Source organism: Diorhabda sublineata, chromosome 6, assembly GCF_026230105.1.
Source record: "Diorhabda sublineata isolate icDioSubl1.1 chromosome 6, icDioSubl1.1, whole genome shotgun sequence".
NCBI lineage: Eukaryota > Metazoa > Arthropoda > Insecta > Coleoptera > Chrysomelidae > Diorhabda > Diorhabda sublineata.
Window position 1 is genome coordinate 10,651,034 of NC_079479.1, and position 13,092 is coordinate 10,664,125.

The 13,092-nt window shown below is 33.8% G+C and overlaps 1 protein-coding gene across 7 annotated transcripts in view; it reads left to right on the forward strand.

Annotated features, from left to right (window-relative positions):
• The window catches only part of LOC130446011 (hemicentin-2-like), a 251,683-nt gene that overhangs the window by 223,539 nt on the left and 15,052 nt on the right, over positions 1–13,092 (forward strand). For all 7 annotated transcript variants that reach the window (XR_008910094.1, XR_008910095.1, XM_056781979.1 and 4 more), the window contains one exon: positions 11,684–11,847. Coding sequence is in view for 5 of the 7 variants with exons in the window: in XM_056781979.1 (XP_056637957.1) it covers positions 11,684–11,847 (164 nt within the window). In the remaining 2 variants the exon portion in view is untranslated. The remainder of the gene's footprint in view (positions 1–11,683; positions 11,848–13,092) is intronic.

A 13,092-nucleotide genomic window follows, 5' to 3' on the forward strand; every position in this document is an offset into this window, starting at 1 on the left:
ATTCTTGAATGTCACTGAGGTTGCAAGTCCACCGATGGCATTTCGCAATTTGTATCACATATTCATCTCATGGTTACCTTGAACCCATTAATACCCAAAATATTTTTTAATTGGTCTTTAACAAATGAATCATCATTAATAAAGCCGCCCAAGTAACTAAACTTGTTTCTGATCACTTAAGGAGTAATTAAAGGATTTGAATTAGAATAATGGCATCAAATAATTTTGAAATTATTTTTATCAATCAAAGTTATTAATCTGCAGTCTGAATTGAAAAATTCATCTACTAATACATTGTTCAAACTGTTTTTCCAAATGTCAAAAATCTGTATTATTATTGAAAATGTCTTTATTTTCTGTTTTAATTTTCTAGTTACAATTCATCAAATTTATACGTAGATGTCATGTCTACGTCTGGATGCAAAGTTGTGGTTTCTTGCAACGGGGCATTATCCACAAGTTTGATGTAGGTACAATTACTCTGTCCATGGTATATAGTTGTGACTCCCAGAATCTTTCGGTTGTAATATCCCTGAAAAGCAGACGAAAAACAGGGTTTTAAATATCGATCGGAGTTTTAGTTTTCGAGAAGGTAACAAGGATCACGTTGAAGTTTTAATGTATGATTATTTCGGTATTAATTGAATTTGGAATTTTAGAACCAAACTGTGTAATTGATGAACCATGCAGAAGCCCACACCCACTGTCGTGAATATCTCCTGCGCGATTTGCGGCTTTGAATTTTTCTCGAAAATATTTTGGCAGAGAATAATCGTAAAAGTTTGTTGAAATTTTTGTTATAAAATCTTTCATTGTGGGTATGTCATGTAACCAGGAGGTTCTAGGAAGTTTTAGGTAGCATGAATATTTAATTGCACTTGTTTTGTACCACCTGCATAGTGCAGAAATTTTGTTTGGTACCTATGTGGTAGACTGGGGCAGCGTATGTTAAAATGGGTCTAATGATTAAAATGATTTGTTTGTATGATAAAAGTTTGTTTTGTGTGGTGAGTTCACTGTGATTACAAATGAAAGAGTAGAGTCTGCCCATTGTAATCTTAGTTTTTTGTACTTGTTTAGCGATGTGGGTATTTTAAGGCAGGATAGTTCGTCCTTTGATGTTTAGCATGATGATTGCAAGGATCTGCTTTTCCTAGCTTTACGTTTGACTAATAAGAACTCTGTTTTTTGAGGTATTTATAGCTAGTATTGTTGTTTAAATGTGTTTGAATGATTTGCGTGATCGAGATGTTTCGCCGATGCTACAAAATGAGTGTCGTCAGTGTATATGGCTGTTAGGATTTGTTGGGAAGTTGGTAGGTCATAAGTAAAAAGGGAATACAACAATGGTAATAAAACTGACCCTGGAGTTCCAACATTTATGGGGTATGGTCCCATGCTTTCATTATTTTTAACGTAAAATTTTCTGTTGGTTAAATAGGGATGCTAAATTTTAATTAAATAATTTGCATGTTTAAATTTATCAATTTATAAATTAAACCCTCAATCCATATGGACTTGTTTTTATCCTGGAAAGTATGGAAGCAGAAATGGAAGTGTGAAAAAAAATTAGGAAATTGCTGGATTAAGTGTAGAGAATTAACAAGAGAATATGAAAGAATAATGAAAATAATTATGGACGTAAAATGTCTGTTTTATTTGTTATACGAGAAACTTCACAGACAAACCTCGTAATCAGCCGATTTTTGTATTTTCAATGCTTTCAGGACCACGTGTTCTTTGGCAACACTTTTATAAGGAATTGAAAATTTATAAAATTCGTTACTTTTTTCGTGCGATGGGTTATTTTAAGCTCTTCTTTTCAACTCGTTCAAGTATATCAGTTTTGTGTTCGGAATCCTTTGATACCTTTTCATAGTCCTTTAAGTAAGAAAATGCATTGTTGAAAAATTTTAGGCATTTTTGGAATATTTCCACAATGGTATATTCTGTTAGAGACAAGTTGAGTTTTTTAACATATTTTTCAAACTAGAAATGCCCAAGTCGAATAGATTTAATGTTGAAAACTGCTTACAAAGATGATGCTATGGGGAAAACGCAAGTGTATAAGTGGTTTCCTCGATTTTAAAATGACGACATGTCGATTTATGACAAACCTCGCTCTGGACGTTCATCAACTGCCCGAATCGATGAAAATGTTCGAGAATTCGAGAGCTTGTGTGCACAGACCGCCAACAGACAATTGATCAACTGTCTGAAATCAGTGGAATATCTTGGAGATCGGTTCAGCAAATAGGTGACTGCTTCTTCCACCACGACAACGCACATACACCCTCAGCCATCACTGTTAGCCAGTTTTTGGAAAAAAATAACATGGTTCTACTGCCCCACGCACCTTACTCGCCTGACCTGGCTCCGTGCGAATTTTTCTTGTTTCCACGCATGAAATGGGGCATGAAAGGACGACGATTTGAAAACATTGAAGACATCAAGAAAAGAACGAGACAGGAGCTTGCAGCCATCTCTAAAGATGAGTTCAAATAATGTTTCGAACAGTGGAAGCACCGCTGGAACAAATGTATTACTTGTAATGGAGAGTATTTTGAAAGGGATAAGGTTGTTTTGTAAATATTTGTAAATATATAGCATTTAAAAAATAATTCCGGTTATTTTTGGGTACCCCATCCGTACCCTGTTTTTAAACTAGGAAGACCATTTTAGAAAACCAGAATCACACCACAAAAAAATCACTGATAAAGTTACTAAATTGGAAGCTATGACATAAAATACTAATCATACTAAAATTATGCGGTCTGGTAATAATGTACCACAAACTAAATAATAATTAACTTAACAGACACACGAATGCATATTATTGGTTACGAAAAAAATTTAACGAATTGTAACCGTTGTCAAATTTGGTGGCACATGAAGTTTTGACAAGTTTTGTATTTATTGGGGGACCAAATTGTGAAACAATAATAAGATCTGAGCTCACAAACATACATACAGGTGAAGTGGGTTAAAAAGAAGTAGAAATTGTGAAAAAAGTACTTTTATTACACTTGTCTGATTTGAGACATTTATATTGAATTAAAATCGAAAACCTCGTATAAATGCAATGGACGTAAGATTCCATAAGAAAATAGAAAATGAAACAAAAACAAATAGCACAGAAATGGAAAATACGCCGGATACCAGAAGGAAATTGTCGAATCCAAAACAACAGGTAAAAATTATAGGCGAGGACGAAAAAACATTGAAGAAAAATATGTATGAACAGCTGAGAAAAAATATATTAAATGGGAAGCGATAAAGGATTTAACTAAAAATAGAAAGGCTTGAAGAAAAAGGTGTAAAGTATAAAGTCATAACCCCCAATCAAGCAGCAATACACTTCTCAGAAGTCGGTTTAGTATTAGATAGAACAAAATTTATAACATCAAATGAAAATAGACATTTTAACAAATTTAACATTCATACGTTCATGGCGGTAATGAAAAATGCGGGTTTATTATGGAGAAATTGTATTTCCAGATTCACTCGTGGTCAAAAATAACGCGCCACCCCGATTTTTGAAAATATTTTTTTGTTTAATAGATTTAAATCAATATTGCTATTGTTTAATTTCTTTTCAAACATTTTGATGCAATAATAAGAAATGTGTAGTAATTTTGAGTGATTTTTAATGATTAAAAAAATAAAAATAAAAACATTGCAATAAAACCAAATTTTCTTAAAAATAGAACTTGCATTATAAACAATAATGTTCCTTTTTTAAACGCTAGTATCATGAATTTCCACCTCTGGATGTGATTGTTGCTAATATATTTCTGGGCATGCTTTCAATTAGGTGCTGCATCACTTCTTGGGGTATGTTATCGCATTCCTCTAATGCCGCTTGCTCAAGCTCATTTAAATTTTGAGTATATGTATTTCGACGACGTTTTGCGTCTTCAATAAGATTCATATCTGGACTTCTTGGTGGCCAGTCCAGGGTATGAATTCCAACTTCGATAAGGTAATTCAGAGCATCTGCCGCAACGTGTGGTCTAGCATTATCATGCATTAAACGGAAATTATCACCAATAAATGTCCCAAACGAAACGACGTGATTTTCAAGAATGTCAGTTATGTATCTTGCTGCGTTAAGGGCGGGTCTAGGAAGAGACACTAATTCTGTGCGGGCATCAAAACAAATTCTTCCCCAAAACATGATAGATCCTCCTTGGAACGGCTCCCTGGGAATGATACAAGACTGCGCAAATCTTTCTCCTCGCCGTCTTCCAATTTGATTACGTCCATCTGGACCTCTTATACTGATTCTGGTCTCATCAGTAAATAAAACTTGGCACCAATTTTCTAAATTCCAATCTAAATGTTGCCTTGGATATCTTAGTCTAGCAACACGATGTTGCCTGGTTATCAAAGGTGTCTGTAGAGCTCTTCTGCTGTGTAGAAGGTGTCGTCTTATTGATCTATCAGAGATATTCACATTTCGGACTTCGGAAAAAGCTGTTCAGCTTGACACTTGTCATTCACCAATTTAATTGCAAAAAACGGTCATCTCGAGGAGTTAAAACTCTCCAGGCATGCTAGAATATGAATCGATTTCTCGAAATCTGCTAATGGTTATGGGGTGTACGCCAAACAGATTTCAAAGGCGGATCCAGAGGGGTCATGACCCCCCCCCCTCCTGAGCTGTTTCCAGGACTTAGGTGGACCACTAATTGAACATAATGATTTTATTTATATATTCTTGTCACCATACAGATTTTATGTAACTACATACCTTCAATATTTAATTAATTTAATATAATATAATAACTTTGTATGTGGACGTAATCTACCGACAGCTTTTTGAACAGGCTAAAGAAGTAGCTGAGCAGCTATATGTTCAAATTAAATGCCCCAGAATAGTATCAAAACTAAAACATAAAGCCAATAACCAACCTGTACAAACTGCTGAAGAGTATTTCCCCAGAGCTATATACATCCCTCTTTTAGATTCAATAATAAGTGATCTCCAGGACCGCATGTCTCCTGATGTACTTAATTTGTTTCATCTAAGCGTTTTCATGTCAAAAAGCGAATATAGTAATGAAGACATTGAAACTGTGAATCAACTAGCTACCGACTACTATACATTATTACTAGATAACACTCCAGTTTCTGTCATTGTAAATGAATATCGGCTGTGGATGGTGAAGTGGCAGAAAGGTCTTTCTCTACGTTGCACAGAATTAAATCGTGGCTAAGATCTTCAATGGTTTAAGATCGCCTAACCGGCACTTCTCCACGTTCATAAAAACGTACCCATTGACGTAAATGACGCAATAACACGTTTCGGAAGAAGACGTGAAAGAAAAATTGATTTTGTTATTTAAATATATGTATTTTATCTGTTTCTATTTTGTTTGTTGGAAACCCTTTTCGTACCACCTATTCACTTTTGCGGAGTTTTGCGTCATACCCTTCGACATACATCTAGCTGTTATGACAAATCATTCACCATGCGTCTGTTATTGACATACCTCAGACATATATGTCTGACATGGCTCATGTAGAACTTCTTAGGCCCGCCACAAATTTAACCCAGACCACGCACAGCACACGCGTGGATTATTTTGTTGTTTGTTTCAAATGGAGTGGCGCATATTGAACCATCCCACGCCCAGCTCTGACCCAACCTGGTTCGCGTGGTAGCGAGTTATACTTGCAACACAGTTTCGTGGGTAGCTGCTTTTAAATAAACCATTTATTACCAAACATTTCCAAAAATGGAAAGGTTAATCGAATTTGTGAGATCCTTTCCTGTACTCTATGATTCGACCCATGAAGATTATATGAGAGCTAAACTGAAGGATGATTTGTGGGAGAACATAGCAAAATGCTAATGCTAATTTTTTTTCACTCCCAATAGGCTTTTTTACGTTGCACTCTTAACCAGTAATGAGCCTCACTAAACTGTCTTCTGTTTAACCGAAACGCCTCCTTGATCATATTTTCTTGCATTTCACCAGATAACTTCAACTTTCCGTAACTCACTCTTTCTCAAATACTCATTTGTTTTACTTCTTTTTCTCTTTTTGTTGGTAGTTGCAACATAATAAATCTTTTTGCAACCTCAGATTCAGACTCCAGATCGAGAAGAAGCTGCTATTTTGAGTACAAATCGTGGACGTGGGCTGTGTTCAAAATATGCGTTACTATTAAAAAACGTGGACATGGGCTGGGTCGGTCTGGCCCTCGCGTGCGTGAGCTGGATTCAACTTCTAGATAACGGTAAAATATATCGGATAGTCGGAAAATCGGTTTTTAGATATCCCGTATATTATTTGGATAAAACTCGAATGAGTAGAGTCATATCGTTTGGCAATGGCAGATCATGAGATCTGTTTCTGATTACATGTGAATAATTCAGAATGAAGGAACCGCAATAGACGAAAAAATCCTTATTCATAGAACAGAGGATGTTGGTTTGTCGAAAATTGATCTGTATAAGAAATTAGGATCAATTGAATAAGAAATTCGTTGAGCAAATAAACATTTCACAGCAGAATCGAACTAGTAATTACCTACATTGTCCTCTATTATTTGTTAACTCAATAATCGCTATGAATTTATAAATAATTATTGAGTGGCTCTAAAAGATCTTCCACAATCTTATCTAACTTGAATATATCATCTTTTTCTCTTCATCTGACATGTGCAATACAATTTTGCAATGAATGCTTGTCTCATTTTCCAAGGCTTGCATTAGAAAATCCTTTACATGGTTTAGTTTAAATGTAGTATTTTTTGCCGCCACTTCAGTATTTACTTGAGGTCAAATCAATTCTATAGGGTTCACTACACAATGATATAATGGAATCCTAGTACAATTTTATCATTTAATTGTGTCATTTCATGTAACATATGAATTAAACTTATCTTTATGCTGTTTATGTGAACCATGGAAATCTGGAAAATGTTCTGACTTACACCGGTAAATATCGGCATTCAACATGCACTAATGGTGAGTGTACATTCAAAATGAAAAAAAATGTACAAAACTTACTTAATTATACAGTACGTTTGAAATTAGTAATCGAAATAATTGTAATAAAAAACTAAATTATATGATTCAAATATAATTTATTGCAACAGCGTAAACTATTGACATTTTAAATTGCACAAGAGGCACTTGCTTTTACAACTACAACACTTCCTTTCGTAATCTCAGCTTCTGGAAGTAGCTTCAGCTACTTCACTCAGTGTAATTTACTAGTACTTTTATATGACTGACTGACTCCATTTTCCAATTAGTCCTGGTAAGAACTATTTTCATATTTTAATAAAACAATAACAAGATCGCAAGAAAAAACATAATGTCAATTTTGTTCTTGCCCTGTGTAAAACCGGCTGCGATTTGACAAATAAGAAATCTACAGTATTGCAAACTTAAATTCTAATCAGTCCGCTATAAAAAAAACAATACACTTTTTCTATAACTCGTTCAATAATATTCGAACACGTAGAATCCAATCAACAAGGATCTGTACCCTGCTCTAAAAGATTTCATTAGTTCTTTGCGTGCATCCCTATTGATTATTCAACAATTCTCTAAATCACTCTTCATTAATAACTCTAACAACCACCTGTGATTGATGAAAGCATAATTCAACTCTCAACCTAATGAACTTCTGCATAATTTAGCATTCGTTGAAAGCGAAAACATAAAAGTGAAAGTAGATTGAGGAAAAGGTCTAAAAGATGGTATGAGATTACACTCGAAATGTGCCCAACCGGTAAACTAATGAAATAGCTTCGTGCGAAAAACCGGTAAGGTGGAAAAAAAATTTGTGTGAATAGTAAGAGTCCCAAATGGAATCTAGAGACTGTTTGAATCGGAAAACGCCGATTCGAATTTAGCCATTCACCTGGATAAAATTGAAAAGAAATTATTTCACATTTTACCAGGAAACAAAAAAATTGTTTCTATTTTTCTTTTAGTTTTTTTTTATCAAAAATTATTAAAAGTTCTTGGAAACATTTCTCTTCGTAAAAGACTTTCACCAACCCTTTGATTGAACCTTATACATAAACAAATAATAATAAACTTTTATTATTATTGTTCCTTGGTACACATCATGTTAATGTACCTTGAAACTATACCTGAACTTGCAAGGAAACTAGCGCAACTATTTGACAAAATCTTGAACAAAACGGAAACACCAGACGAATAGCATAACAGCTAGAAAACTGCCCAGAAAACTATAGAGGAATATCTCTCTTGAATACGGTAATGAAAATTTTCACGAGTATTCTCAAGGACAAACTGGAAACACAAATTAAGAATGCTGAAGAACAACAGAGCTTCACAAAGGGACGGTCAATAATATTAATATAACAGACGCAGTGTTCATAATAAAACAAATAAAAGAAAAGGCTACAGAGTACAATATGCCAGCGTATATCTGCTTCATTGACCTAACTAAGGCGTTTGATAGGGTCCGGTTGGGAGACATTGCGATTCTCTAACTGCTAATTAAATAAGACAAAAGTAGGTGTTCATTGCAAAAAATTTGTCAAGAATGACTGCGTCAATTTTGGACAAATTACTGCAGTTTGCTTTGTTAAATCCTGATTCTATGGCAACTTATACCTGTCTTTCAAGATTGAACGATTGAACTAAAAACGAACTTTATTAATTTAACAATAATTGCTGAAAACTCGAAATAACCTGGTTACTTTATACGATAATTTAATGAGAAATGACTTATGTATTCTATGCATCAATTCAATTTGGAAGTGTTATAAAGAAAAGACACATTATCATTTAAAAATTGCGCACATTTATTATTTATACGATAAATAATATAACAAATACGTACATACAAAGATATTAAATATAATAAAATATTGTATCATATATAATTTATGTCATACATGCTTATGCTTAAATACACCGATACAAACATACCCTTAAAATTTCATGTCTCTATCTTTAATAGCCTTGGCTGGGCGTTGATGGGTAAATGAATCAGTCAGTCAGTCAGTCAGTAAGTCAGTCAGGACATCCTCTTTTATAGATATAGATGACAGCTACAACATAGCGTTTCGCAAGGTGTGATATCACGCTTTTCTGATTGGTGTTTAATGTCACGTGATTAAACGCCTCATTTTATCGATTTTATTTTCCAAAAACATTATTAATCTTTTTGTAGTTGTGTTTTTATTTACTAATTATCATGATTAATCATTAGAAACTCAAAGCCATTCGATTTATTCTCAGTGGAAACAAGCCTATTGTTGAAGTTATGGCATCAATTTCCAACAGAACCTCTTTATGGTGACTATGACAAATCCTTGGAGATTCATCCAAAATCCAGCAGATAAAAAAATTGGTTTAATTAATAGATAAATTAGTGCTTGATCGAAGCTTTTTTTAAATTAACTAAATGGTAGGCCTCATTTATAAAATCTCAAGTAAATGAGAAACTATAAAAATTACTCTTTTCAAATTTGAAATAATAGACAGTGTGCTTTAATTAAATCAATGAAATTATGCGTCATCATCCGAAAAGTTTCATGAATATCTTTATTTTCCTTTTGATTACATGTCCTTGCTTTCATATTTTATGTCAACCTTATATTTAAGTTCAGTTTACAAATTTTTTTGTGGAATTCGCCGGAATTTTATAGAGATATCTACATTTTAATTCAAATTTTGAAATTTTTACGTTGAAGTATGTATCACTAATACAATTCTATTGCCAGCATCACTTCAATGCTATGCTATAATCATCATTTTTCTTTTGGTTCTGTAATCGTGAAATAACTGACGCAGTTGAATTCATTCCTTTTTTCTCAATTCCTCTCCTTTTAGCTTTATTTAATTACGCAATAAATTTATTTAACCTTCCTTAAAGCTCTTTGATCTCTTGTATGTCGTTACTTGAGTTCATTGAAGAGGGAACGAAATTCGTCCTTTTTAATTACCTTAACCCTAAATATCGTATCCTCGCAATGTTTTCATAAATAGTACGGAGTGATTACAGAGTTTTCTTTCTTTTTTCTTATAGAAAAGTCCTTTTTTCACCCTCTTCACAAACTGTAGAAAATTGGGAGATTGGGAGTCTGAAAAATGTTGTTAAGATTGTGCTAATATTATACAGTATGGAAATACGAGGTCTTACTATTAAAATAACGAGACTACGCATCTAGAGGGTTAAAATTTAAAACACTCCCAGTGCTATAAATTTTTGCGAGAGACCTATGGGGACAATTCTCTATCTCATGCGCGTGTTTTCGAGTGGTGTAAGCGCTTTAGTGAAGGCATTGAAGATGACCACCGAATAGTTCGCCCTGTGACTGTTTCAACTCCGGAAACAGTGACCAAAATCTACCAAATTGTGTGTGCAGATCGACGAATGAGCATCCGGATAATTGCCGAGGCTGTAAACGCCGATAAAGAAAGATTTTACACGAGGAATTACACACAAAATCTGTGCGAAGTTGGTGCCAAAAAATTTTACTCCCGATCTAAAGCTCTTGCGTCAACGGATCTGCTCAGATTTCCTTGGAAGGTTAGAAAAATTAGAAAAAGATCTGCTTTGAAAAGGACCCGATTTGAGTCGAAGGAAGCGGTAAAGCCAAAAACGACAGAGTTCCTAAAGGCCATCACCAGAGAAGACTTCCAGCACTGTCTCGATAAATGGAAAAACGTATGGAAAGGTGTGTGGTGAGGGGAGGGGAGTATAATGAAGGGGAGCTGTCGAATGTAAAATAATTTTTATATTAAAACCTTTTTTCGTAACCAGTCTCGTTATTTAATAGCCAGACTCGAATTATTATGTTCCTTATTCAATATTACTGAAACATGTCAACTTTCAAATTGAATTGTGCGCAGTTCGAACATACATCTAGTATGGTCGGTGTACTATATTATTAATGGTACAATCTATTTGTTTGTTATATGAAAAATAAAACTGCAAATATTTGTAATTTCCTTCACTTCCTACAAACACAACTTATCTCTAACGATGTTGAAAGTTTGAGGGCTGCAATTCTAGTACGTTGTGTTGCATATACTTAATAGTAATAGTAAAGTTAATTGTAGGCTACGATGAATAAAAAACGTGTAATTTGAATCGATTAACGGACACGTTTTGTTTAGATACGAGACACTAAAATATAACAAACATTGTAACATTTATCTTGTAATCTCATTAATATTTTATTATTATGAATATATCTTATTCGGAGAGACAATTATTGGTTCTCTATAATAGCCCGCCAAATACCAAATGTTTAGGTTCATGATATGAAGTAGAATTGTTAGTTATGTAAGCTATAAAAATTTTGTTATTAATTTTATATAAAAGAGAATGATACGTAATCAATATAGTTGATGTATTTTCAAATTTATTATATAAGTTCAACACTAAATTTAAGGCATAGTGTTAGAAACTTTAAATCGTCTTTAAGTTCTTTTGCGTATCAAATACCAAATAATTTCAATCCAATTGTCTTGAGTTATATTACAACCCTATGAAAATCATCTCTATTACCAATTTGGCAAAGATTGGGGAAAGAAATAGCATCCGACAAGTATGGAGAAGCTTCTTCCAATCTACTTGCTGTAAATTCAACCTTAATCATTCTTATTGAGACATGAAGTCTAAGCTACAAATTTTGAATCCATATGATACATTAAAATAATTTTATCTTATTTTAGGTATACTTTTATAGCAGACGATAGGTTCCAAGCCTTTTTTGTAGAAGCAACTGACACGTGGACGTTGCAAGTTAAATATGTACAAGCTAGAGATGCAGGACAATATGAATGTCAGGTCAGCACAGAGCCAAAGATGAGTCACTTCATAACCCTAAATGTAGTGGGTGAGTTCTTGAAAATTTTTCATATACATCTATTAGTATGCCCCCGAAAAATTAATTTTATCAATATTTTTATCAATTTATTATGGGTTTTATCTTGTAATAAACTGTTTTCAAAATTGTTCTTGAAGAAACTCAAAGTAATCAAACATCAATTGCACTTTCAAGATGATTTTAAAAAACTGGTAAATGGTAATTATTTAGAATTGGTTAGGTTAGGTTTCATTGATTTATCATATGTAAGTTGTACCATGTAATGTCTAAAATAATAGTAATAATATGTCTCTCTCGCCTTAAATTTACTATTTGTACCCTCAGAAACAACCCCAATTGCGTGAAAAATTTTTTGCCTGGAGGACCAATTCTAAATAATTACCAAAAAATTCAATAAATAGAATGTTATAATAATTCACAGTTTATTTTTTTTAATTCTAATTCTGGCCCACTTACGAATCCAAAAGTTAATATATGACCCCCTGCAAAATTGAGTGTGTCAACTTTGCCTTAAAGAAAACACTTCTTCTTCTTTTAATGCTTATCCATTAATGGATGTTCGCGACCACATTTTTCATGGCTTCTCTATCTCTAGCGGTATGGATCAATGTCTGAATATCTTGTATACCCGTCCACTGCCTCACGTTCCGTAACCATGACATCCTCTTCCGTCCCAATCCTCTCTTACCTTCAATCTTGCCCTCGACTATCAGCTGAAGGAATTGATATTTATGGCCTCGCATTATATGGCCAAGATATGCAATCTTTCGTTTCTTCACGATGTTAAAGAGTTCATGGTCTTTATTGATACGCCTGAGAATATCCTCATTCCTCACTTTGGCAGTCCATGTTATCTTCAGGATTCTACGATATACCCACATTTCGAATGCTTCTAATTTGTTGATGTTTTTCACCTTAAGGGTCCAACCTTCCATCCCGTAAAGAAGCACTGACCAAACGTAGCACCGCACAAGTCTCAGTCTAAGATCAAGATAAAAGTCGGTACAAGTAAATACATTTTAAATTTTATGAATGTACTTCGAGCTTGTTCAATTCAGCATTTTATTCTACCGTCCGACGACCATTCCTCATAGAGCCATGTTCAAATATATTTAAATTTTTCTACCCGTTCTATAGATTTTCCATTATATGTTACTCTAGATTTTCTAAACGTATTCGCTTCCCTAGTGATAATCATGAAATTAGTTTTTTGATATTGATATTTAATCCCATGTTTTGGCTATGTCCACCTAC